Here is a 26,270-nt window from a genome sequence, read left to right as displayed (position 1 = left end):
AGTTTAAATAAGTTCCACTCCTGCTATTACAAGTCAGTAACAAGCTACTTTTTACATGCAGACAGTCTTCTTAAAAACATAAGTGAGTTTTTGTGGTTTTAAAATAATTTTATGTTATCACTCCTTCCAGTGTTTCCTATCCCCCTCAGACTAAAATCCTTGTCAAGTCTTATAAGACCCCATATGATCTGACCCCTGCCAGTCCATTCAACCTTGTTTCCTGTGGCTCTTTCTCTCTCTGGCTTCCTGTGCTATAACTGATAGCTGACCTTTCCAGGTCTTTGAACATATCAAACTTATTTCATGGCTGTTGCCTTTGGTCTTTCCCCTGTGTTGAAAGGCTCTACTTTTATCTTCATGTGAGTGTCTCTCACTCTCCATTTAGGTCTCAGCTCAAAACGGTCTTACCTGATAACTGCATCTAAATCTTTATGCCCATCCTCACCCCCAGCACACACAATCAATCCAAGAATCCTATTTTAGTTGTGGTATATATCACTAAAAACACCTAATTATATTGTTTGTTGATTCTGTTCTCCCTGTGACCACTAGGGCAGAGTTGCTGTCATACCCTTGTATCACCAGAGACTAGAGCAACTATGTCTGGTACATAATAGCCTTGAATTTGTTTTGTTATTGAAAGAAAGAAGTATACAATGAAATGAAAGTTCAAGGAGAGGATTCTTAAAAGCTTTCCTAGCTTGGAATAGGGTGTGAATGGTGGTTAATAAGCTCTTTTTTGATCACTTTTTGATAACCTAAGAAGATTCGTTTTTAAAATGTTTAAGTGACAGGAAAGAGACTTACTACTTAATTGTGTACTTAATTGTGTGTGACTACAAAAGACACACACACACACACACACACACACACACACACGTAATAGAGATTAAGGAGATGAAATTGATAGTACTGAAACTTATTTTTTCTTTTCCTCTAATACCTCGACTTGTCTATTAACTTCTATATATTTTTTTAATATGGGGACTAAATTTGTTTCATTATAGAGGCACAGACTCTTTGTATACTGTCAGTGTATGGTCTGCGAAGACCACCTGCACCAGAATCACATTAAAGTGCTTGTTAATGTAGATCCCTGTGTCCTGTTTGGAATTGGGACTCCGGAATCTGCTGGTTGTTGCAAGTTCAGCAAGTAAATATTTTGCACATTAAAACTTTAGAACCCACACCTCTAGACCCACTCTTGAGGCATGTAGACTCCCTTTCTTGTGCCACCTTTAAATTAAAAACTATACAGATTACTTGGGTATTGGAATAGGAGTTTATTTTTCTCTGGTAAATTACTGTATCTCACTTTTTCCTTTCCTTTCTTAGCCTCTAGTAAAACGCAAAGTGATAACTTCTGTTTAGACTCCATGATTTTCATAATCTTGCTATACATGCTTAGAAACCCCTAATAGATTTTGGTTACAATGAAGAAGCTGTTTCTCTGCCAAATAAATGGTAGACTTAATTTTTCTATATTACTATTGTTTCCCTTTAATCTCTACTTTGGTCTTTTTCATTCCGTGTTACCCACATTATTTCTCATCACTCTTGCTTTACTCTGAGGGAAAGAGATAGTTCAAGGAATAATGGTAGCCAGTATTTGGCTTATTGTATTTCCAGAGGAAGCATTATGGTTGCTAATTTGGAGCAGTTAATACAGAGTATCATTGCATGCAGAATACCTCAACAGGAGTGACTCTCTTCACTCATATGCATTTTATTTTATTTAACTTAAATTTCAGAAAGCAAAAAGGAAAGAGTCCTAATTTGCAGTCTATAACTATCACTTCATCCTGGCTTCTTTTTGTGGAAGTGTATTATTGTCTTTCATTCCCCAGACTCATTAGTCATGACAGAGTATATTTCCGTTAAGACCATAACTTTTGTAATTCATTACTTTTGTAATTTATTGCTGATTTTTCTATATTTTTTCTTTATTTTATCTATCAGCAAATCCTACTGAAATGTTCCTATGTAACTTTGAATTATACTCAATCTATTCCTGTACCTTGTTAATATTTCTTCTTTTCAGTCTTCCTGTTGGCAGACTTTTAACTTTTCCATTGTTATATAGTTGTTTAGTTATAATTCATGTCATGATTTTCCCTCCTTTTTATGCACTACCATTGTCTGTCCTTTAAACACAAAACTTTTTTAATGTGACCTAATGTCACTTTGTATCAATTTTGGATTTTCTTCTTCCTGTAGAGCCTTAAAGGTTCCAGAAATTAATGTCTTTATCATATTTTCTATCTTTTGTGAAGTGAAATACAAAAATTAAATTCCTTGCTAGAGCAGCTCCCTAAGTCTTTTGCTACCTATTTTATTTTCTCTACAGTACTTACTACTATATGGAATTTTTTTGCTTTTATATTAGTCCTTTATTTATTCTACCACCGCCAGCACTAGAATGTAAGTTTCTTGAAGGCAAGGGCTCTGTCTTAAACATCATTGTTGTCCAGCACCTGGAAGGGTATGTTTGGCATGTTATATGTAAATATTTGGCTACTGACTCACCATCTGCATAAAAAAGAAGACTAAAGCTAAATAGAAACTTCAGTGTCTGTAACCCTTACAATAATTGGAATTATTATTTTGTAAATTTCTCTTTTTAATCTGTCATACATTTTGAAGCATGGCCATCATATGAATAGATCTATATATATGCTAGATGTTTCTAATATCCCGTACATGCAGAGCCTGTATTTTTTATTGGAGAATTCCTATCAGATAAGTTACTTGGATTCATTTATTGAATAATTGCCCTTACAACATGTGACTTTTTCCTTTTTTCTAAAGTGATATTTTGAAATTGAAATACCACTTGAAAATTAAAAATCATAGCTCTTACTGAACTTTGAATTTTTTCCAAAAATGAAGTCTTGCTAAAAATTTGTCTTTATCCAGAAACCAAGGAAGAAAGCTATGGAAAGTTCTAGCAACAGTGATAGTGATTCGGGTACATCATCAGACACCTCAAGTGAAGGCATTAGTAGTAGTGATTCAGATGATCTAGAGGAAGATGAAGAAGAAGAAGATCAAAGTATTGAAGAAAGTGAAGATGATGATTCTGATTCAGAGAGCGAAGCACAGCATAAAAGTAACAACCAGGTATAAACAGTTTCATTGGCAGTATCCACACATTATGCATATTTAGGAATTAACTGCTTTATCTTGACTGTCAGAGTCCCTAAAGTTTAAAGTTAATCATTGCTGTTAGTTCTTATATTTGCACAAGAAAGAATAGGAGATGGAGAAACATTTTTAAAGGGACATTTGGTGTATTTTTTTAGTGAGCTTTATATATCTATCTAAAGTCACTAGAAAAACTTTTTAATTTTTTTTTTTAATGTTTATTTATTTTTGAGAGACAGAGAGAGACAGAGTGTGAGCGGGGGAGGGGCAGAGACAGAGAGAGAAAGACACAGAATCTGAAGAGGTTCCAGGCTCTGAGCTGTCAGCACAGAGCCCGAGGCGGGGCCCGAACTCACAAGCCAAGAGATCATGACCTGAGCCGAAGTTGGACGCTCAACCGACTGAGCCACCCAGGCGCCCCAAAAAACTTTTTAAAGTACCCTTTTTCTTCAACTGCTTGATGTTCTTTGTTTTAATAGATATTGAGAAGTTGCTTTTTTATTTTTATTTACAGGTGCTATTACATGGTATATCAGACCCAAAAGCAGATGGACAGAAAGCAACTGAAAAAGCCCAGGAAAAAAGAATACAGCAGCCATTACCTCTTGTGTCTGAGTCCCAGACTCACCCATCATTCCAATCCCAGCAGAAGCAGCCTCAGGTTTTGTCACAGCAGCTTCCATATATTTTCCAAAGCTCTCAGGCAAAGGAGGAATCTGTGAACAAACACACAAGTGTAATACAGTCTACGGGATTGGTGTCCAATGTGAAACCTTTATCTTTGGTAAATCAAGCCAAAAAGGAAACTTACATGAAACTCATAGTTCCTTCTTCTCCTGATGTACTTAAAGCAGGGAATAAAAATACCTCTGAAGAATCTAGTCCTTTGACCAGTGAAATGCGATCCAAACGGGTGAGTTAAAAATTATTTATAAAATAATTTTATTATTAGAAAAAGAGCTTTTACATAGTCTTACAATATGCTAGTTTAAATGAAATTCTACTCTTATTTTCATACTTTATTAGTTACCAGGAATAGCATATGCACATCAGATTTCTCTGATTTTATATTTACATATACATCTGCTTAATGTATTTTTGGCACACAATCGTGTCATTTTTCCTGAGGTTTAATGATTTAGCAGAAAGGGGAGAAATACATTTGAATAAGATATACTCCAAATTACTTTTCTTTAAGATCAATGTCCTTTTTTTCTAATATCAATATATTCTTCTTTAAAGAAATGAACTTGAGTCATTTACCTCTGTAGCCCTATACCTTATCAACCACAAACATAAAAATCCTTTATGAAGAATCACTTATTTTAATGTTATTTATTTTTAAGAGAGAGAGAGAACGAATGATTTTATGAAGAATCATTTATTTTAATGTTTATTTATTTTTGAGAGAGAGAGAGAACGGTTGACTGCCCAAGTGGGGAGGGGCAAAGAGAGAGGAGGACAGAAGATCTCAAGCAGGCTCTGCACTGACTGCAGAGAGCATGATGCAGGGCTCAAACTCAGGAACTGTGAGATCATGACCTGAGCTGAAGTCGGACACTCACCTGACTGAGTCTTTACTTGTTCTAAATAACAAGTAAAGAGCAGAAGGATTTTAAACCAAGATCATTCTTGTATCAAATCCCATGATTAAGATGAAATAATTTGGTGTTTCTGAAATGATAATGGTAGTTCATGGGAAATATTTCATGTGAATGGACATTCACATTAGACTCAACTATATGAAATATAAAATATTTTGAGTAATTTTTATTTATACAAATACCAGAACCAATAATCAGAGAATTTTTTCATCTTTATTTTCTTGCTATTGATTTTATATTTCTACATAGTCTACATTCATATGTCTAGTAGAATTCTAGTAATTAAATGACCAGTGCCTTTTATTCTAGAACCAATCCAGAGTAGAGACAAAATATTATGTTTGAACAAAGTATCCTGTCTTTTGATTACAAAAATTATCATTAGACCTCTTAATCCCATTAGATAACTTGTAAAGCTCTTGCTGTTTGCCAGCTGTTGTTTTAAGTGCTGAATATGCATTTACTCATTGGACACTAACATCTGTAAATGCTACTAATATTATAATGCCCATTTACAGATAATCAAATTGAGATTCATAAAAAATAACTCTCCCAAGATCACACTGCTAGTTAGTGACAGAGTTAAAATTCAGATCTAAGCAGTAGTACTAGAATCCTTGTTCTTAACCTCTGTGATAGCTGCCTTTCTCAAAAAAGTTACAATGTCCTTGTCCATTAACTCTTACTGCACTGAGAAGAATTTAAGAACAGGGTCAAAGTAAAATTACGTGAACAAATCAGGCTTTGTTGAGAATCTAAATGCATAGTTCTCAAGCCTAAGGATACATTAGAATTACTTGGAAAACTTTAAAAAAAGGAATAATACCTTAGAAGAATTAAATCAGAATCTCTTAGTCTGTTGAGACCAAGGTATTGCACATATCAAAAGCTTTCAAATGTATAGCCAGATTTGAAAACCACTGATCTAAACAGAATGACCAATGGTATAATATCATGCATATGATAATTTGTGATGCTCAATCAGAAGGAGGTATTATTTCTGGCATCACATTATTGCCTATGAGTAAATTAAGCAAACTAAAATTTACACTGTTTGGGTTATTTTAATTTTTAATTAATGTGTATCCTACTTTAAGATAAATTATAGAGCATATTAGGAGTTATTTGTATTTTGAAAGGTTTCTTAATTTTCAAAGAGTTTCTTAAATGTTTCTTATTTAAAGAATTTTATATGACTGCCTGTTAGAAGTCACTTATTAAACACTTGCTTAATAAATGTGGCCAAGCCAGACTTCCTACACATATGATCTTATGTGATGCTTACAAAATTGTGTGAGGTAAAGAAACTAAAGCTTAGAGAGATTAAATCCCTCACTAACATTGCATAACAATTAAAGAACAGAAGGATTTTAAACCAAGGTCATTCTTAAGGTCATTCTTAAACCAAGCCCATGATTAAGATGAAACAATGTGGTGTTTCTGAACTGATAATTGTAGTTCATGGGAAATATTTTATGTGAATGGACATTCATATTAGACTCAACTCTAAATGACTTTGTGTACTTTTTCTTGGTACCTAGCATTGAGTTAAAGGGTATTTTATAAATATTTTTCTTACATCAGCTCTCTTTCTTTATATGACAGTCTAACATACAGAATTTTGGTTTATTCCTATGATAGTCTCAATTATTTCATGTTACCTGCCATGTATCTGCCTCCCCTACTAGTCTATGATTTTTTTTTAGTATTATTTAATCATTGGCTCTTTCTATACCCTTATAATATAGACATTTAATTCAAATCAATATACATTAATTGGATATAGATACCAGTAGTGAATATTCTTTATCAAGTTTTGCTTAGATTTTTTATTTTTATTTTTATTTTTATATTTATTTATTTATTTATTTATTTATTTATTTATTTATTTATTTATTTATTTATTTTGTGGACTGCAGACTCAGGTAAGGGCTGGGGGAGCAAAAACTTGGAGGAAGCACAGAGCTTCAAACCTGCCTTCCCATACTCTCGTCATCTAAGTGGCTGTCTTAAAGCAGCAAGACATTTGCTGTTGTGCAGTTCTCAATTCCCCCCCCTTCCCTTTTTATGTACCACCTCTAGTATCAAAAAGGACAACATGTTTGCTTTAAAAGAGTAACTGATACAAGTCTTAGGGTGAAATACAGTGATCTTTGGGGTTTTTTTGAAAACCTTCAGGTGTCAATATATGGAAAGTGATTCTTTAGAATTAAGTCAAAATGAATTTCAGAAAATTAAAATATAAAACTAAAGGACAAGGTTTTGTTTTCATGACTGTTTTGATCCTATGTTTAGAAGGAAAATTTACTACCTATAAAAAAAGAGTGCAAAATGATTATATGACATAATTTTGTTCTAAGAAATGAAAACATACTAAATTTTTCAGCTGAAATCTCAGTACATATAAATACTTATATATAATATACAATATTTTTATATTGAAACTATTAAGTAAAATTAAGTATATTAATGCATTTTTACATAATGTATTTTATACAAGAATTTTGCCATGAAGTTATTTTTAAAAGGTAAATGCAATTTAGTATAACTTCCCATATTTAATCACTGAATAAATGCTAATTAAGCATGTTCTTTTTGTGAAGCATCGCCTTAGGTATGAATATTATGTGACAGTCTTTGTTTACAAAGAATTAACTTAATTTTCTAAACTAATACAGTGAGGATATTAAATAAGATAAAGAAGTTTATGTAGGAATTGCATACTGCTTACTAGCACTGCTGCTGTAAAAGATTTAATACATTATTCTATATTGCATTCCATCTGCATTTATACTCTGAAATGCCCACCACAAATTTTTGCTGGCTAGAATGTTCAGAGCCCAGGTTCAATGCTGACAGTGCTACCGATTTTAATTCTAAGGCAACCATTTTCGTTACAGACTTTGACCTTCTGAAATTCAACACTAGACTTAAAATACTTTAATCATTCTACTTAAGTTTTTTAATTTTTTTTAAATGTTTATTTAATTTTTGAGAGAGAGACAGATCATGAGTGGGGGAGGAGCAGAGAGAGAGGGAGACACAGAATCTGAGGCAGGCTCCAGGCTCTGAGCTGTCAGCACAGAGCCCGACACGGAGCTCGAACCCACGAACCGTGAGATCATGACCTGAGCCGAAGTCGGACGTTTAACCGACTGAGCCACCCAGGCGCCCCTCTACTTAAGTACTATTTTAATTATACAAATTTAATAAAGTTCATGTGGTTTTATTCTTATCAAGATTCTGAGAGCCAAATAAGTTTTTATTTCTTATTTACAGATGTAAATTTTATAGCTTAATGGTTTACAAATCGTTTTTTTCCAGGTAAAGTGTACTTTTTCTAAACTGTTTTATTATACTCTTTCTAATGTTAATGTGCTAAAGGGACTCCAAGGTAGACTCCACACAATGTTGAGCCAGCAATCCCAGCAGCTTCATATCATGCATACTGCAGGTAGTATCCGGTAACAAATAAGAGGTAATGGGGTTCAAAGGATAGAAGTCATGAGTGCTTCTGGCTGGAACAAACATGGAAAGCATTTTGGGATGGATTTTGAAGGATGAGCAAGATTTTGTCAGCTTGCGATTTAGAAGAGGAGGACGTTTCACACAGAGAAAAGGATTATAGCAAAATGCGGAGGTGGTGGAAGTATGACATGAACAGGGCATGGCAAATAGTACAGTTTGACTAGAAAGTTATAATTTGAAAAGTAACTTGAGGCTCAAAATTAAGTATTTAGGCCTTACAAAGTTGTCAGTGACAGAGGAGACACTAAAGCTTTTGACCAAGGTGCTAAAATAGTTTAAATTAAGATAAAAATGACATGAGGATATAGCATATGTTGGGAGTTGTGTGGGAAGAAATGATGGTATGGCTTATGTATGAGCAATATTCTGATGAAAGAGTCCAAAAGACATAGGAATATGGCTGACTTGGAAGAAAGAAAAGTAAAAGATGTTTTCAGCATTTCAAATTTAGATTATTGAGACACAGGGGACCATAGTAATGAGAGAGGGGAAACCTATATTTTGAAGGGACAAAGACTAACTGAATTTTAAATATATTTTATGTCTAGCCAAGTTTCAGCAACCAACTAGTCATCACTGCCACTAATTTTAAGCACTTGTATATCATGATTTAAATTTGTATATGAGTACCCGTTGTCAGATATGGAAGGCAAATACAAGTAATCTTTGTTTTTATGGTACATTGTTGTTTTGTTTTTTAACTTTTGTTTTCACAGGAACAATATAAACAGACATTCCCAGCACAGTTAAAGAAACCAGAGTCATCCAAGAGCTTGAAGAAGGTTATTGCAGCTTTGTCAAATCCGAAAGCAACCTCTAGTTCACCAGCACATCCAAAACAGGCGTCAGAAAACAACCACCCTAATCCATTCTTGACAAATGCACTTTTAGGTAATCACCAACCAAATGGAGTTATTCAGAGTGTCATTCAAGAAGCTCCTCTAGCACTTACTACCAAAACTAAAATGCAGAGTAAGATTAATGAAAACATCGCTACTCCAAGCAGCACCCCTTTTTCCTCACCTGTAAATTTGAGTACAGGTGGGAGAAGAACCCCTGGCAGTCAGACAGCTGTAACCCCCTCCGCCTCTCCCATACTGCATAGTCAAGGGAAGGAAAGAGCAGTTAGCAATAATGTAAACCCAGTGAAAACACAGCATCACCCCCACCCTGCAAAATCTTTAGTGGAACAGTTCAGGGGAACAGATTCAGACATTCCCAGTAGTAAAGATTCTGAAGATTCAAATGAGGATGAAGAAGAAGATGATGAAGAAGATGAGGAAGATGATGAAGATGATGAATCTGATGACAGCCAATCAGGTTATTTTTTATTTTTAAATTTGAAGTATTTCTGTAAATGCTATCTGAACCAAAACATTTTAAGGAGGATCTTAGTTCACAGACTTATAATCATTGTCATTCACTGTGTTTCCCACAGCTATGTGCCTTTCTGTAATGAGCTGGTAAAATATAGGAGGAACTGAAATTGGAAATCCTAGTTAAATTCTCAGCTTTGTTATTCATTTAACATTAAACAAATAACTTTAAATGAATATAAATGATGCAGGAATTAAGAAATCACAAACTTGGCTTAATTTTCATTTAATTCATGACCACTCATTTGTCTTTTCTTTTTCATCTCTTCTGCTACCTGTTTAAGTGTTGCAGCAGGTATTTTCACTGAGGTACAATTGTAGTCACAGTCATTTAGAAAGTGCTAAAAACCTAAATCCCTATGATTGTCCATTAGCAACACAGAATTTGTATAATAACAAGTAGAGTACTCCTTGATTTTATTTTTTAATTCGCTTTCTAGTATTTTTTAAAACTTCTTTCTGTTTTTCTTCTCCTTAACTCTCCTCCTTGTTCCACAGAAGATTGGAAGCATAAAATATAAGATAGTTTAAATCTTAAATACAAAAATGAAATACATATTATAAAAAATATTTGGACTTATTACTGACCCTCCACAAGTCCAATGGTAAATTTTTTAGCTACCAATATAAATAGGAAAATATAGTCAGTTATACAACTTAAAGTATCTAAAGTCGCTCAGTGTAAGAACAGCTTTTCCTGATAATATTTTTTCCTGGGATTCCCATAAACACAACTTTACATGATAGAATATGACTACCATTATTAATAACTTTTGAAGACAGTTTTTATAACAAATTTCAACATAGGCAGATTCCACAAAAGCTGTTATTCTGGGAACCTTTAAGATACATTCCAAGCATCAGGCCTGCGTTTATCAAGTTTAATCCAGGAGTAGAATATATATATCTATAGGAAGAGATACTTTTATAGAACTACATTGCTAGAACAAACTTAAATTATTAAACCATTAAGTGATCACACATAATTATATCTGTAACCTGGTCTTTGGTGAAGCCTGATGAAATCGTGCACCTAAATAGAATAACTGCAGCCTGAAAAGTCAAGAATCTCTAAGAAAATGGTTTTCTTTTACCTCAAAGTCCAGATGAAAGAATGATGGTAGTTCCAGACTTCTCTTCCTCATACTGAACCTAGTATACTTCTAAAGCTATTGGAATCTATTAATTTAAATAATCAATTCTATTCCCTCTATACCTTAGTTTCTATATTAAATTAAAAGTTATTTTGAAGCCACTAAGCAGAACTCATCATGTGAATAGTGCCATGTGAGAAGAACTGTTTTATGATTAAAGAGTTGAGTAAAGCTGATACTTTTAATGAATTTTGAGGATTTGTAGTCTGCATACATTGTACTCAAATAGATTGTTAGATAGTAATTTTTACATTAAGTCTTTAGGAAAGTTGCTCAGTTGAGTTCAATCACAGATTCTGATTCCTAAACTATCCCATTTAGATACAAACTGCAAATGTTGGTGATTATCTAGTTATAATATACGAATGCTTCTTTTACTTCCCAGAATCAGATAGTAATTCAGAATCAGATACAGAAGGATCAGAAGAAGATGATGATGATGATAAAGACCAAGATGAATCAGATAGTGATACTGAAGGAGAGAAAACGTCAATGAAACTGAATAAAACAACTTCCTCTGTCAAAAGCCCTTCCATCAGTCTCACTGCTCACCCAACACCTCGTAACCTCCACATAGCAAAAGCCCCAGGCTCTGCTCCTGCTGCCTTATGTTCTGAATCCCAGTCACCTGCTTTTCTTGGCACACCTTCTTCCACACTTACTTCAAGTCCACACTCTGGTACCTATACTTTATTTTTATTATTGTAAAGTAGAAGTCAAACCATAGCAAGAACTCTTATTTATACAGTTTTCTGGGGATGATCTCATTGGACTCAAGCGTGACAGCTAGATTTGAGGTTGGCTAAGAAAGGTCCATGTGTATTTTCAAAGGATATGACCCATTACCATTTTTTTTTTCTGTGTTTCCAATTTAAGAACACGATTGATGACAGTTCTTGATTTTGAATACTTTCCTGCTTTGGTATTCAGTTTATGCTTCTAGAATTTAGAATTTGATGGATAGTTGGACTTTTTTTGTACTTTATAAAAATGAGCTCACTTGGTTACTTAAGATACAATTGCATATCTGTCCAACATATAGCCAAATATCATTTGTATTAGTGAGTAGCATTATTATTTCATTAACATGCCACATCTTTTTTTTTTTCTATTTGATCTTTTATAAACTTCCAGAGGTCTTCATTAAAAGTTTTTACATGAATTCCAAAAGGACTTTTTATTTCTATTTTGGTAGCTAAGGAAATATAGAGATATATAGTAAAATATCATGTTGTTTTATTTATTTCACTCTTTTCTTACAAATGTCTGGTTTTGCTTTCATTTGCCACAGTCCAGTATGATAGTCTGCTAATTTAAGAGGCGTGTATTTGCATTTGTGAAACTTAGTCATTGTCTATAAAGAATTTTACATGTAATCATAATCCTATTTGTCCCTTAGGTTTAAAGACCTGGTAGTAGTTTTGACTATGGATTTATACGAACATAGATGTATAGTATTTTTAAGTGTATGAGCCAGCTGTTGAAATTTTTCAGCATCTTAAAAAGTCATATTCTCAAAGAAAACAACTGTATCTGGTTTTCTGAAACCTCTGTCTTCTATTTTCTTCCTCCTTCTTTAGCTATTTCTTTAAATACAAAATGAGAGGAAAGCTACGTATTTTTGTCTTCCATTGTATTTTCTTTAGAAAGACCAGTTATTCTGTCATGCAGACCAAAGAAGGAAAAAAGGCCTCTATTTGATACAGTGTTTTATTGAAAATCATCTAAAAATAACCTACAAGTTGCAGAAAGACATTAAATGATTCAAGTCATTAAGATATATTATTTAAAGAAAATTTTCAAAACTATCAAAAAATTATCATCTGTACAAGCTAATCTGTTATGTTAACTGGCTGAATTTTCTTGAAGGCACTTCCAAAAGGCGAAGAGTAACAGATGAGCGCGAGCTGCGTATTCCTTTGGAATATGGGTATGCAAAGTAGGATTTCTCTCGTTGCCTTTCCTCCACATATGTGTGCATGTTTGATTTCTCACTCTCTGCTGTTAGTAAAAGAACTGAATAGACTGCATGGTATTCATTAGAGCAGAAGAGCCAGAGCAAAGGGCAAAGAAGTTAATATATTAGAAAACTGAAATTCAGCCGAACTGCAGTGTTTAGGTATGGCGCATCTGGAATGGAATCACACAGTCAGGTGGGACTAGGACTGAAAAGAAGCAAGCAAGAGAGAGTCATTGGCAAAGGGCTGGGACACAGTTAAGAGTATAAGAGGATTTTGTGAAGATGGGGTTAAAGGACAGTAAAAGCCACTGTGGCAAAACTGGGGGGACTTGCCCAGAGTTTGGCTAAAATGGTTTAGGTGGAACTGAGACTGTTTACATTAGAAGTACATGATCCCCGAGGAGCAGAGAGCCAAGTTCACTTTACTCTTTCCACTTAAAGCTTTTCAGGTGTAAAACATCAGTACACCTTGACACATTACTGAATTGGTCTGAAAACCCAAAGTAATACCAGTTAACGATTTCTAAGAAATTTAATGGAGTTTAATATTTGTAAATTGGGTCTGATTAATTTTTCATTGAATTACTTAGTTAATCAAAATAATGATAAATGTATCTGAGTCGTATGATTAGGGACTTATATTTCTTTTATTTGTATTTTTCCTGCTGTCTAAAAAGCATGTGTTCTTAATTTTTTTTAAAAAAAGCTTTCTTAAAATTAAATATGTTATAACCCTCATTTCTGTTATGTGTAGCTGGCAAAGAGAGACAAGAATAAGAAACTTTGGAGGGCGCCTTCAAGGAGAAGTAGCGTATTATGCTCCATGTGGAAAGAAACTTAGGCAATACCCTGAAGTAATAAAGGTACATACTTTTCACCAAATAACATACATTTGGTGCCTATTACGCATGTTTATGGGAAAGAAAAAGTGCTCTCCTTTCTCAGAAAATATTCTCTTGTATGAGACTAATGTACTTAACCTAAAGTGATCTTCTCTAAACCCATAGCCCCTTGCTAGAATATGCAAAACATTAGTGTCCTGAAGAAAGCTATACATCAAAGCTGGGTTGTAATTATTAAAACCTGAAGTGGAAAAATATGTGATTTTTTCAGTATCTCAGCAGAAATGGAATAATGGATATCTCAAGGGACAATTTCAGCTTCAGTGCAAAAATAAGAGTGGGTGACTTCTATGAAGCCAGAGATGGACCGCAGGTATCCACTTTTTAAAAAGTACAGTCTTTAAAACAAAACGTAGTACCATAACCTAAATGAAGTAAATTTCACTACACTCTGGAGCATTGCCTTTTGTTAGTTAATTCATACAGCTATACATATAACTTTGTGGTTAACACACACCAAGGCTTCAATCCACTGTATTCCAGTAACAAGGAGCTTTGACATAACAGATTTCTTTTTCAAATTTTTTAAGTAAAATTTTTCCTGTTTATTAATTTTGTCAACAGTTTTATAATTTATACAGGTATAAAAGTATCTGCGTGTTCACATGAAATATAGGAAAACATTAGTTCCCTGAAAGGTAAACTGACTGAAAGGTAAATTAATTTGAATAGGAAAAACATGCTGTTGGAAGTCAGTCCAGAAGGGCATAAAAATATGCCTTAGTTTTTTTGAAAGATCTTGTCCATCTGATTATGCCATGCTACATGATCCATTTTTACGGTGGGGGGGGTGGGCAGAGGGAGGGAGGGAGGTTCCTTAATATTAGGGATGTAAAATTTCTGCTTTTTACAGAAATTTAATTTTTTAGTTAATTATATACATTTCTGAAAATATCACCATAACTCCCTTTTTGCTTATGAGTTAAGTATACAGCCTTACCAATCAGCACAAAGAACCCACTGTAGAGACTTCATTTCCTATATGTTTCCTTTATTGTTTTGCTTTTGTTTCTTACTTGGATTCAGCTGCATATGGTTAACTTTTCGCTTTAACTTTATCGGCTCCATTGTAAGAGGTCCTAGTTAAGGAGTGAGGAGACCATACTTGTTCACCCATGAAATAGTTCTGTGATTTCAAACAACATCAGAATAATGCCCCCTTTTCCTCAATTTCTTTGTCCGCAAAATAAAGGCAATAATAATTTTACTTCTGCCTCCTAGGATTATGGTGAGGTTAAATGAGATCATATGCATGAAAATGTTTCAAAAGGTTAAATTGCTCAGCCAACTGCAGTTGATATTTTCTTTCTTGATTGAATCTTTCTCCCTTTTGGCCCATTATAATGCACAGAAAGAAATTTTTTTCTGGCAATAAATATTTTCTAGTGTGAGTGGGCAGTTTTTCCATCATATCTTACCCTCTAATTTTATAGTTAGAGAAATAAGAAAGGCCTTCCTAATTCTGCAGGAGATTTATTTTGAGAGCTCAAAGATTAGGGGAATTTTCCAGGATCATAGTCTCAACCAGGCAGAGACATAACTAGAACTCAGGGTTTCTAACAGTGTTCTTTTACATTCAACCCATTACCTATTTTTTATTATTGTCCATGACTTTTTAAGGGACAAGTTATGTCCAAGTCCACTTGTTTCTTTCCTGGTAATTCTAAAATGCCAAAATAGATTTATTTGAGGTTTAGCTTCTTTCCTGAAATATATTCTAGAATTTTTCTCTTTTTATTTTTTAAACTTAAAAAAATGTTTAACTTAAACTAAATCTGCCACCAAACAGATTTTCAGAATTTTGGAGTTATTTTACCCACTTCCATATATGCTGGATCAGTTTCTTGTCACAAAAAAATGTTAGAAGACAATAATTTATTTAAAAATTCGAATCATTCTTTAATCTTTTGGCTCATGTTATCAAATCTTTACTTGTCTTATTTCTGCCAAAGATATCCTTATGTTTTTAAGTTAAATAGATTTTTGTTCTGAGAGAAAAGCTAATTACTGTTCAATACATAAAGGATTTTTAGTTTTGTATCAGTGATAATTAGACTTAATCTATAAAGCCTCATTAAGCAGAGTAAAATGTTCTTTGACATCCATTCACTTTTTATTAAGCATAATCAGTGTTTTCCAAATGCATATTGCTTTGTTGAGAGATCAATTCATCAAGGAAATATGATGAATTACTAAATCTAGAATATGTTAAGCTGCCAACATTTCAGTAGATTGCTCAGGGAAAATATTAGCAATTTTGAGAGCACTTCTGTCAGTTTAAAAAAATTAGGAAGTTGGATTCGTTTTAAGATACTTTCAGAGAACAAAAATTAAAGGTAAGTAACCCAAAAAAGTTTAGTTAATTAGAGATACATATAGTACATACAGTTGTAGAACCGTATACATTTCCATATATGATCAAAATGTATAAGATATAGGTAATTAGAAATGTATATAATTATGTAAAATTTTCTATGAAAATGAACAAAGATTATAGATTTTTGTTAGAGAAACTATGATCTGTAATAATTTGATATGCCTAAACTTTGTAGAAGATGTAAAATATAGTTTGTCCAAGCCACTGTTGCTATGCAGAGATGATCTGTATGTGTTTACAATATGTCTGCCTTTATACAAATTCTAGAAAGGGAATGATGACTGTATATATACTGAAAAACAAAACTGCATATTGGAAAGACTGAGAAGAAATTTGTCAAAATTTTAATGATAGATGTAATGATTGGTGATACAATGGATCATTTTTTTTCTTTTTACTTCTTACAAGTTTCACATTTTCTAAATTTGCTTGTATTACATACAACGTGAAAAGCAACTTTCAATTAAATAAATACATATGGTGCGCCTGGGTGACTCGGTCAGTTAAGTGTCCGACTGTTGGTTTTGGCTTAAGTCATGATCCCGTGGTTTGTGAGTTCGAACCCCACGTCAGGCTCTGTGCTGTTAGTGTGGACCCTGTTTGGGATTCTCTCTCTCTCTCTCTCTCTCTCTCTCTCTCTCTCTCTTTCTTTTTTCTTTCCTTTTTCTTTCTCTGCTCTTCCCATGCTCATGCTCTCTCTCTCTCTCTCAAAATAAATAAATAAACTTAAAAAAAATAAATAAATACTTCAATCCCTTCTAATAAAGGTAAGCATTCAGTTTTCCAAAGGCATGGAAGTTGTACATAATGATTTCAGATATTACTGCTACAGTTTTCCAAGCCCCATTTATCTATTTTGGGTGTTTAATATTTGCAGATTCATTGCTATTCTTAGTCCCTTTCCTAAACATTTGCATTGGAAAAATAAACTTTCTCCATCATATTTTTCCTTTTCCTCTTAAACTTATCAAAAGTATCCAATATTAGTTCTGTAAGTTGTTATTTTGCTCAAGGCATTTCAAAAATTTCAACAGTGGTAATGCAAAGCTCTATATTTTTTTTACAAATGAAATTAATGGAGTTTCTACTAGAAGATAATTCGAGTCTGCAGTAGAGAACCATGGTTTTTTTGTAGCAGTTATTTTTCAACTCAAGATTATTTCTGAACTTAAGAGAGAGTATGCATATATTTATTAACAGCAAGCATCTGAAAATATTGACTAACTTTGGATATAATACAGTGGGATGAGAGGTATGAGAACTTACATTTATTGAAATTTAAGTAAATTCATCATTAAAGGACAATCTAATGATTACTTTCAAAAATAAGAAAGCAGGGTGCCTGGGTGGCTCAGTCAGTTAAGCATCCGACTTCAGCTCAGGTCATGATCTCACTGTGAGTTTGAGCCCCATGTTGGGCTCTATGCTGACATCTCAGAGCCTGGAGCCTGCTTCGGATTCTGTGTCTCCCTTTCTCTCTCTGCTCCTCCCCCACTTGCACTCTGTCTCTCTCTCTTAAAAATAAATAAATGTTAAAAAAATATTTTTTTAAAGTAAAGAAAAGCCTTTAAATCAGAGTTGACACAAGAGATGGTGAGAAAAGACTCTATTCATTATCAGTGTTATTTATTTCAGTCTATAAATGTGGTAAATATTTATAGAATCAGCTACTTGTCAGTATCTATTGATACTTACATGTCAAACACTTCCTACAGGCTTCTATAAAACTGTGATTTTAGGGATAATAGGCTTCATGGAACAAAATGAACAATATTATAAGGCCATGGTTTACTAGCTGGCTACCTTCTATGTTAGTCAGTGAAACCCTTTTGAAAAGAGTATAAGGTAAATAAATTTTTTATAGATTTCTGCTTCATCACATTATAAAGAACTTATTGAACCTAACGTTTGTCATTGTTTTCATTTTATTTTGGTTTTGGGTGTCAGGATAATAAAAAGTAAGGATGAGCTAGGCATACGTTGGTAAATATAAAATAAGATTTTTATTTACCTAAATATTATATTTAGGTAAAAGAGTATTCATATTTTATTAGGAATATATGAAGGCTTCACAATAAATTATTAATGACATAGATTATTTGAAATATATGATAATCTACTTTGAAAAGTATTGTTGTGAACTGCAGAGAAAAAACATTTAAGCATAAGTATAATGATAAAATTATTTTTCAACCAGTATGTTCACATGCATAGACTAATGAATGTTTACTGTATTCAGGCTGTAAAAAAAAAAAAAGAAAAGAAAAAGAACGATGCACAGAAGGAACGAGTTAAAAGTGACTTAGAAAATATTGCTTTTCTATTTGAGATGTATATATTTTTAAAAGATATATATATATATATATATATATTTTAATGGCATAAGACCATGAGAAAAGAAAGATATTTATTGTTCTTACTGAAAAGAACCATTTTTCTTAGTCATTTAATCAATAAATATTTGTGGCAAATACTTAATGTGCCAGGCATTTTTCCCCAAGGTAAATTTTCCTTAAAGGCATTTACCATAAAGAAAACGGTGAACACATTTCACTACAGAAGTGAACTTGAAGGCCTGGCTTTGAAAAAACAAAACAAAGCAAGTGTTTGTAGAGAAACTAAAAAGTACAAAAGAAATAAAAGTTATGATTACTGGCTTAAAGAGGTAAAACACTAAGTACAATGCTATCAAGTTAAAATCAGGGTTTTATTAGTAAGGAATTTAGGGACACTTCACAATAAAGCAGACAACATACAGTCTCTGGCAAAGATTATAATGCTGGTAATTATTTCATATAGGTAAAGAACAAAAGATTGGGAGTCAGCAACCAGGGTTCTAATTCAACTCTGCTGTTAACTGTCACACCTAATGCAACATAGCTGTGGGGCTATATGGACACTGAGAACATGAAAGATCAGTACCAGAAATCTAAAATACTGAAAATTTATGTCACTAATCTACCAGGTAGGATTTCTGATGGCTAGGCAAGGGCCTATACTAGGAGGCCAACCGTATGAATCCAAGTGTGGAGTTAAGGAAGTATTTGAAGGTCGTGACTCTTAGAGGGTAACCTACTGTGAGTAACTGGAAAGCAGGGCCAGCCTTGTGGAACAATTGTATCAAACCACATCTTTCTCACTGGTTTTTAATAGGTGATACCCATCTCCCAGGAGATAATCTTACTCTTTCACATCTTTGAAATGCTATTTAGTATATGATATTAATAAACTGTATGATTACAGTGGATTAAGAATCCCTAATGCTATAAAGTTCATGGTACATAAAGTTCTCACTACCTGCTTCTGGCACCATAAAGTAGCCAAATATAGACATAATGCTAAATTATGAAATAAGCATAAGGAAATTCAACAGAACTTTGATTTTTCTCATGATACTAGCTTTAGTGTTTTCTTAAAATAGGAAGTCCTGTCAAAAATATTTGATGCCTCACTTTGCCTGTGCTCTTAAGATTTTTTCTTAGACTCCTGTCAGGATAATTCAGCATCCTATGTTGCTTTGAAAAACTGAAACCTACTTTTCTAGGCCTTAGTATCCTCACCTGTGATGTGCAGTATATATACCATAGGTCTTTAAGATCAATTCCCTTTTAGGTATCACATTCTAAAAGCTTTTTTATAAACTAATTATTGGGAAGTAAAGTATTCTGAAAGTACACTTACAAAGAAAAAGTAGTGAAAACATCAGTTTTGTTTACTTGAACTGTGGTTAAATTTACTGAAAACTAGCCTGAAATCAATTTGGTAAATGATCAATTCACTGAATGACTAACAAACCTAAAATTGACAGATCAAATATCTTACTCCAGCTTTAAAATCTTCACCTCAGCTGTTTTACTACCAGAGTCAAAGACTGGAATAGAGAAATAGGTCCCAATCCAGAAAAATAAGAGTAAAATTTATCCATTCACTTATATAACATTGAGCATTGGAGAAGTATTAGGCATCTCCAATATTAACATGGGAAATTGACTTTTAGTGGCCCAGCACTGCAAATCCATGCCGAAATTGCTGCAGCAAAGTCTTGGTGATATAAAAACTTAAAAAAAACAAAAACAAAAACAAAAACAAAATCAGTGACTTGGCAAATAGATTACTCAGTGAATTGACTTTTGGTGGACTGGTTTTCTTCTTTTACTTACATATTCTTTATCCCCTAAATAAGTCAGCCTACAAGTATGTAAAATCAAACACAATGGGAGCAACAAAACAAAAATAAAGATAAACTCTGATATAAAATTGAAGCAGGAATGAGACTTGAGAATACATTTCATTAAAACTTGAACATATTGCTGGTAAACCACAAATTGACATTAGCTGCCAGTAAAATGTAGGATCCTAGTTAATTACACAATTCAGTGTAAAGGAAAAAACGAGTAAATTGCTCATGAGATGTTCAATAATACTTTGGAGTATCATTTATGAAGAATAATGGAAACGTTGAAATACAAAATCATATGTAGATTCAATTTCATATAATTTTTGAATTTCTGAATATAGAAAACATTTTTAAATTATTCATTTAAAATAAATGTTTTTTTTAAGCTCTATTTAGTTTTTAAGATGTAAAATACCTGAGAGTAATGATTTTATTTGCAGGTTTTCTCAAGTATTTTTTCATCCTGTATCTTCAGTTTGTTCAGGATGAAAAAAACCTCACTATCATTTCCCTTTTCCATGTTACCTAGAGACCCCTCCCAACTTTAATCACCTCTCTGGTCTCCATTCAGACTTTTCTCTTTCATATACAGGTAGTCCTCCCTCCTGAAAGACCAGTGTAATCACCTTTCTTTCCAACTCTAATTCTCAAGCCCTAATTCAGACCATCATTATTTTTTTTAAGTGGACAATTCCGACAACTTCTTGTCCCAACCTCTAAACCCTTTTTCAAATTTATTACAACTCAGCACGGTACATTAGAAGATTCTCATTTACCGTTAGAGACTGTTATGTCTTGTACAAACTAGGTGCCTCAACACAAGTTTATAAAACCTTACAGCCTTTTTAAAAAAAAAATTTTAATGTTTATTTATTTTTGAGAGAAAGAGTGAGACAGAGCATGAGTAGGGGAGGGCCAGAGAGAGAGGGAGACACAGAATCGGAAGCAGGCTTCAGGCTCCGAGCTGTCAGCACAGAGCCTGACCACGAACTGTGAGATAATGACCTGAACCGAAGTCAGATGCTGAACCAACTGAGCCACCCAGGCACCCCAAAACCTTACAGTCTTATATTTTACTTTTATAGTGCAGTGCAGACAATATGGTGTAGTATGCTTATTATTTTGTTTAGTCTTCTGAAATAAAACATAAATCTTTTTTCTTCTCTCTGTAGTATTTATAGAAATGAAGGTGTTACTGCTAAAGTTTGAAATTAGTAACTCTTGAAAGCAGAATAATGTAAAATAGGCAATCTGTCACCATCCCCATCGTGTTGATCATCTGTTTTCTTTGTATCCATTTTCTTTGTATCCATGTCTTAGTCAAAAAAGATTATTTTCAGGAGCCATTTACTATGTTAGTCTTAGAAATTAAGAAAAAATAATACGCTAACTCTCTTGATGCATAATTTTTTATTGACAAAAAAGCTTATAGCATATGAATCAAGTGATATAAATTCTGTTTCCTTTTTCTAAAGAAACATTCATCAAGAAAAATACTTTTTCTTTTTCCTTCTCACTTATTTTGACTACTCTATGAATTAAGGATGTATTTTAAGCTTCAGGTTTTCCTTACAGTCTATTTCTCGTTTTCTGAAACCCAGGAGTCAGAAGACTGTATATGTAGCACAATATATGCAGTTCCCTTAACAAGTATTTACTTTATAAATGCCGAGGGCAAAAATGTAAATGAAAATGTCACTATATTTGGTAAATTTTGGACACCAACATAATCTATTCCTTTCTTGACGTAGGTATGTTTTCCTAGCTGAATAAAACATAACTATGTAAAAATTGTAACTGAATAAAAAAATAAATTGATAAAACCCTTTAAATTTTGGCTTAAGTTGACTTTATGATTAATAAGATAGTTTAAAAACTGAATGTAGATTCCTTTACAGACTCTTTTATTAGTCTCTCTCTTCTCCAAGTGTCACAAATGTCACTTCTCTATTTTTCAATTTATGTGATGCATACTGCCTTGGTGCCTAAAAGCATAACAGAAAAATGAAAATCTAAATGAATCAAAAGCTTCCCATACTGGTAAACATAAAACTGTTTTGATGACTTTCTTCTCAGTGGTTTGTGGCATTAAAATGCAGTTCATAGAACTGTTGTTCCTATTGACTTCATTTGAAATCTGAGGAAAAAATTTTTACTTCCTTCAGAATTACTTTGTAAAATTAGGGGTGCCTGCGTGGCTCAGTTGGTTAAGCATCCAACTTCGGCTCATGTCATGATCTTGAGGTCCGTGAGTTCAAGCCCCACATCGGGCTCTGTGCTGACAGCTCAGAGCCTGGAGCCTGTTTCAGATTCTATGTGTCCCTCTCTCTCTGCCCCTCCCCACTCACTTGCTGTCTCTCTCTCTCTCTCTCTCTCAAAAAATAAACATTAAAAAAGATTTTTTAAAATTATTTTTCACATGAGAATTACTGAAAATAATTAGTATAGATATTATTTTTAACATACAAATATGGGTTATATGCATTTGGGTTTTTTGACACAATTCTTCTGTGACACAATCTTGGTCATGCATGCTTTCGTAGCTGAATATTGTTGTCAGTCACTTATCAAATATAAAAACATCTTTGTAACATCAATCAATTACATGTAGAGGTTAAGAGCCCAGGTTTTAGAGTGAGATAGTCCTAGGTTCAAAATACAGTTCTATTCCTTGTTGCCTCTGTACCTCAGGAAATTATTTAACCTTACTGGGTGTGAATTCCCTCAGTTGTAATGTTGGAATAATAAAACCCACCATATTAGAAGTGTTGTGAACATTAATGTATTGAAAATGCCTGGAACAAAGCACAGTGCTTGCAATGTGGGATGTAACTTTCATCCAGGATGGTAGCAGGAGTAGTATTTGTATTTTTAATGCCCATTGAATGAGATAATCAAGATTTCTTGCCCCAGATTAGGAATTATGGAATAAAAAGTAACTCAACAACTTTTTATTGTTTTTGGTTGCAGAACTGACTACAGTGGTTCAAGCTAAATTCCTAGTTTAACATTCTTTTAAGAAGAAAGCACATTTTGAAAATTTCCTTAACCTTCATATTAAAGGAATTATCTCTCTCTCTTTACGTTTATTTATTTATTTTGAGAGAGAGGGAGAGAGCATGTGCAAGTGGGGGCAGAGCAGAGAGGGGGGAGAGAGAATCCTAAGCAGGCTCCACACTGTCAGTGCAGAGCCTGATGTGGAACTCTGAACCCACAAACTGTGAGATCATGACCTGAGCCAAAGTCAGAGCTTAACTGACTGAGCCACCCAAGCGCCCCTAGAGAAATTATCTCTTAAAAAATTACGTAACAGGGGCACCTGAATGGCTCAGTTGGTCAAGTGTTCAACTCTTGATTTCAGCTCAGGTCATGATCTTCGGCTGTGCTGACAACACAGAGCCTGCTTGAGATTCTCTCATACTCTCCCTCTGCCCCTTCCACACACACACACACACACACACACACACACACACACACTCTCTCTCTCTCTCTCTCTCTCTCTCTCTCTCTCTTTCTCAAAATAAATGTTTTTAAAGAAGAAGTAAGAAATAAAACTATTTTGAAAGGGTGCCATTCTTCTATCTGAACGTATTACTTTAGACAATAAGAAGGTAATATAACAGTGTATTTGTTTTGATTGACATATTGAGGATAATAAAAACCAGACTCAGATTGTATCTATGCACTGAGCAGGATTATTCCTATAATGCATTAGCATTATGGTAGTTTATGTGTTTCTCTTGGTGACTTATAATGGGAAATCTCAAATATGTAATATATACGATGTACCCATCATCAGCTTTAGAAATCATATAGCCAGTATTGTTTTACGTATGTCCCCATCTGCTTCTACTTTTCCATTTGCTGAAGCAAATCTTACACGTCTTGTTTTATCTGTAAAATATTCAATATGTATCTCTAGAAGATAAGGACTCTTGTTTTCTACAAGAGTACCATTATCACACTTTAAAATTATGATTTCTGGATACCATCAAATGTTAGGCATTGTTCACAGTTTCAGTTCTTTAATTATTCCAATTTTCTGAAGGTTTTATATTTGAATCAATATTTAGATAAAATGTATTTGATACATCTTTTAAGTCTCCTTTAATCTTACAGTTTTTTTTCCTTAAAATTTATTTCTCAAAAAAACTGAGTAATTTGTAGAATTTCCTACAGACTGAATTTTGCTATGTAGTTTAACATACACTTCTTATCCTATTTTTCCTGTAAAGTTATAGTAATTAGGTCCAGAAACCTCATCACATTTAGGTTTGATTCATTTGGTAGAGGGCAAGATGAATTTATAGATGATGGAGTGAACCCCCATTAGAGGGCTGATGTTTACCTAGTGGTCTCTCTTTCTAGTGATTGACAACCATTCAGGTTCAATGCTTAGATCCCTGAATTCATCAGGTATTACACAATGCTGGTATTCTAACTCTTACATTCCTTCTTGATTTATTATCTGTAATATTTCTTTTTTTTGTTTAATGTTTATTCATTTTTGAGAGACAGAGCATGATGGAGTTGGGGGGGGGGGTGCAGAAAGAGAGGGAGACACAGAATCTGAAGCAGGCTCCAGGCTCCTAACTGTCGCACAGAGCCCAACTAGGGCTCGAGCCCATGGACCATGAGATCATGACCTGAGCTGAAGTCAGACACTTAAGGACACTTAATCAACTGAGCCACCCAGGCATCCCTGTAATATATCTATAAAGAGAAACTTCCTTCAGTTATTTGGATAGCTTCATGCTTGGTTGAACTGATAATACATGAAAACAATCCATAGGGGTGTCATCACACAACTAATATTTTCAAATATCTGCCAACTTTATGGTCATTATAGTTTGGAAATGTGATTGGTATATCTCTATTTATGGGTTTATGGATACATGTGTTTATAAATATATTTTTATAGATCTAGATCTCTATTTAAAGTTGAACTCATTAAAGTAAGAAAACCAAAGATATGCCAAAGGCCATGAACAATTATAGATATAAATTTAATTAAAAATTAAAATTTCTAAGCTTTATACTAGCTTTATAAATTTCAGAATATCTGAATTTATATAGAATTTTCTGACATGTTGATCACTTGTGTTTATTTTTCTTTTAATATATTATTTCTGTAAAATGTTAATTAAAAGGGAATGCAGTGGTGTCTTTTGAAAGAAGAGGATGTCATTCCCCGTATCAGGGCAATGGAAGGCCGTAGAGGAAGACCACCAAATCCAGATAGACAGCGAGCAAGAGAGGAATCCAGGATGAGACGTCGGAAGGGTCGGCCTCCAAACGTGGGAAGTGCTGAGTTTCTAGACAACACAGATGCCAAATTGCTAAGAAAACTGCAAGCTCAAGGTAAGAGATAGAATGACACTGTAATGATCATACTAATATGTCTCCGCATTTCTTATGTTTTTGAATATGAATGATACTGCTCTCACTTTCTGAAAAGTAGATATTTGTGTTAGAATAAAACTGAGAAAATAAGGAATCTCACTGGTAACTGGAGTTCTTTGATTAGGTAAGCTCCTTTCAAGAGCCATACTCATAAACACATCAGATCTTGTGTGTTTAGAATTACAAAGGTGGGGGATAAGCTTTCAAGGCTTGCACAGAAAGGGAATCACCCAGCACTTGGCACATGCCTTAAGGTGGTGCCAACCTTCTGGAAATTCTCATTTTAACAGCTCCCGATTCCTTGAGGTGGTACAAGGGAATAACTCCAAAATATGTGGATCTGTGGAGTAAATTTTCAGTCAGAGAACTCCAATTACTGGTAAGTAACCCCAGTCTTTTTAGTTTGGGTTCTTTGTAGTCTGGATATATCACATATATTTTCAAAATGGCCAACTGATAGATTTAAATCATAATTTATTTTAAGATCACCAGAAAGTGTTACTTTTCAAGCACAAAGTGCTCATAATAACCTCAAATGTATTGTAACTGAAAGCTACACATAAATTATCAACATGAAGTTACCATGCTATGTCTGACACAGAAAGCTGACTAAAATAAAAGAGTTCTATATGAGTTTGAGTAACT

At 33.6% G+C, this 26,270-nt stretch overlaps 1 protein-coding gene across 20 annotated transcripts in view; it reads left to right on the top strand.

Moving 5' to 3' along the window:
- Positions 1-26,270, top strand: part of BAZ2B (bromodomain adjacent to zinc finger domain 2B) — a 434,498-nt gene that overhangs the window by 330,534 nt on the left and 77,694 nt on the right. For 12 of the 20 annotated variants that reach the window (XM_042948879.1, XM_042948881.1, XM_042948880.1 and 9 more), the window contains 8 exons: positions 2,917-3,120; positions 3,659-4,057; positions 8,993-9,596; positions 11,192-11,485; positions 12,676-12,736; positions 13,521-13,629; positions 13,880-13,981; positions 25,373-25,583. In XM_042948879.1, the coding sequence (XP_042804813.1) occupies positions 2,917-3,120; positions 3,659-4,057; positions 8,993-9,596; positions 11,192-11,485; positions 12,676-12,736; positions 13,521-13,629; positions 13,880-13,981; positions 25,373-25,583 (1,984 nt within the window). The remainder of the gene's footprint in view (positions 1-2,916; positions 3,121-3,658; positions 4,058-8,992; positions 9,597-11,191; positions 11,486-12,675; positions 12,737-13,520; positions 13,630-13,879; positions 13,982-25,372; positions 25,584-26,270) is intronic. The other 8 variants (XM_042948895.1, XM_042948892.1, XM_042948891.1 and 5 more) reach the window with 3 other exon arrangements.

Source organism: Panthera leo, chromosome C1 (assembly GCF_018350215.1).
Source record: "Panthera leo isolate Ple1 chromosome C1, P.leo_Ple1_pat1.1, whole genome shotgun sequence".
In the NCBI taxonomy this organism is placed as follows: Eukaryota; Metazoa; Chordata; class Mammalia; order Carnivora; family Felidae; genus Panthera; species Panthera leo.
The sequence above is the reverse complement of the archived record's forward strand: the minus strand, read 5'-3'. Positions and strand labels throughout refer to the sequence as shown.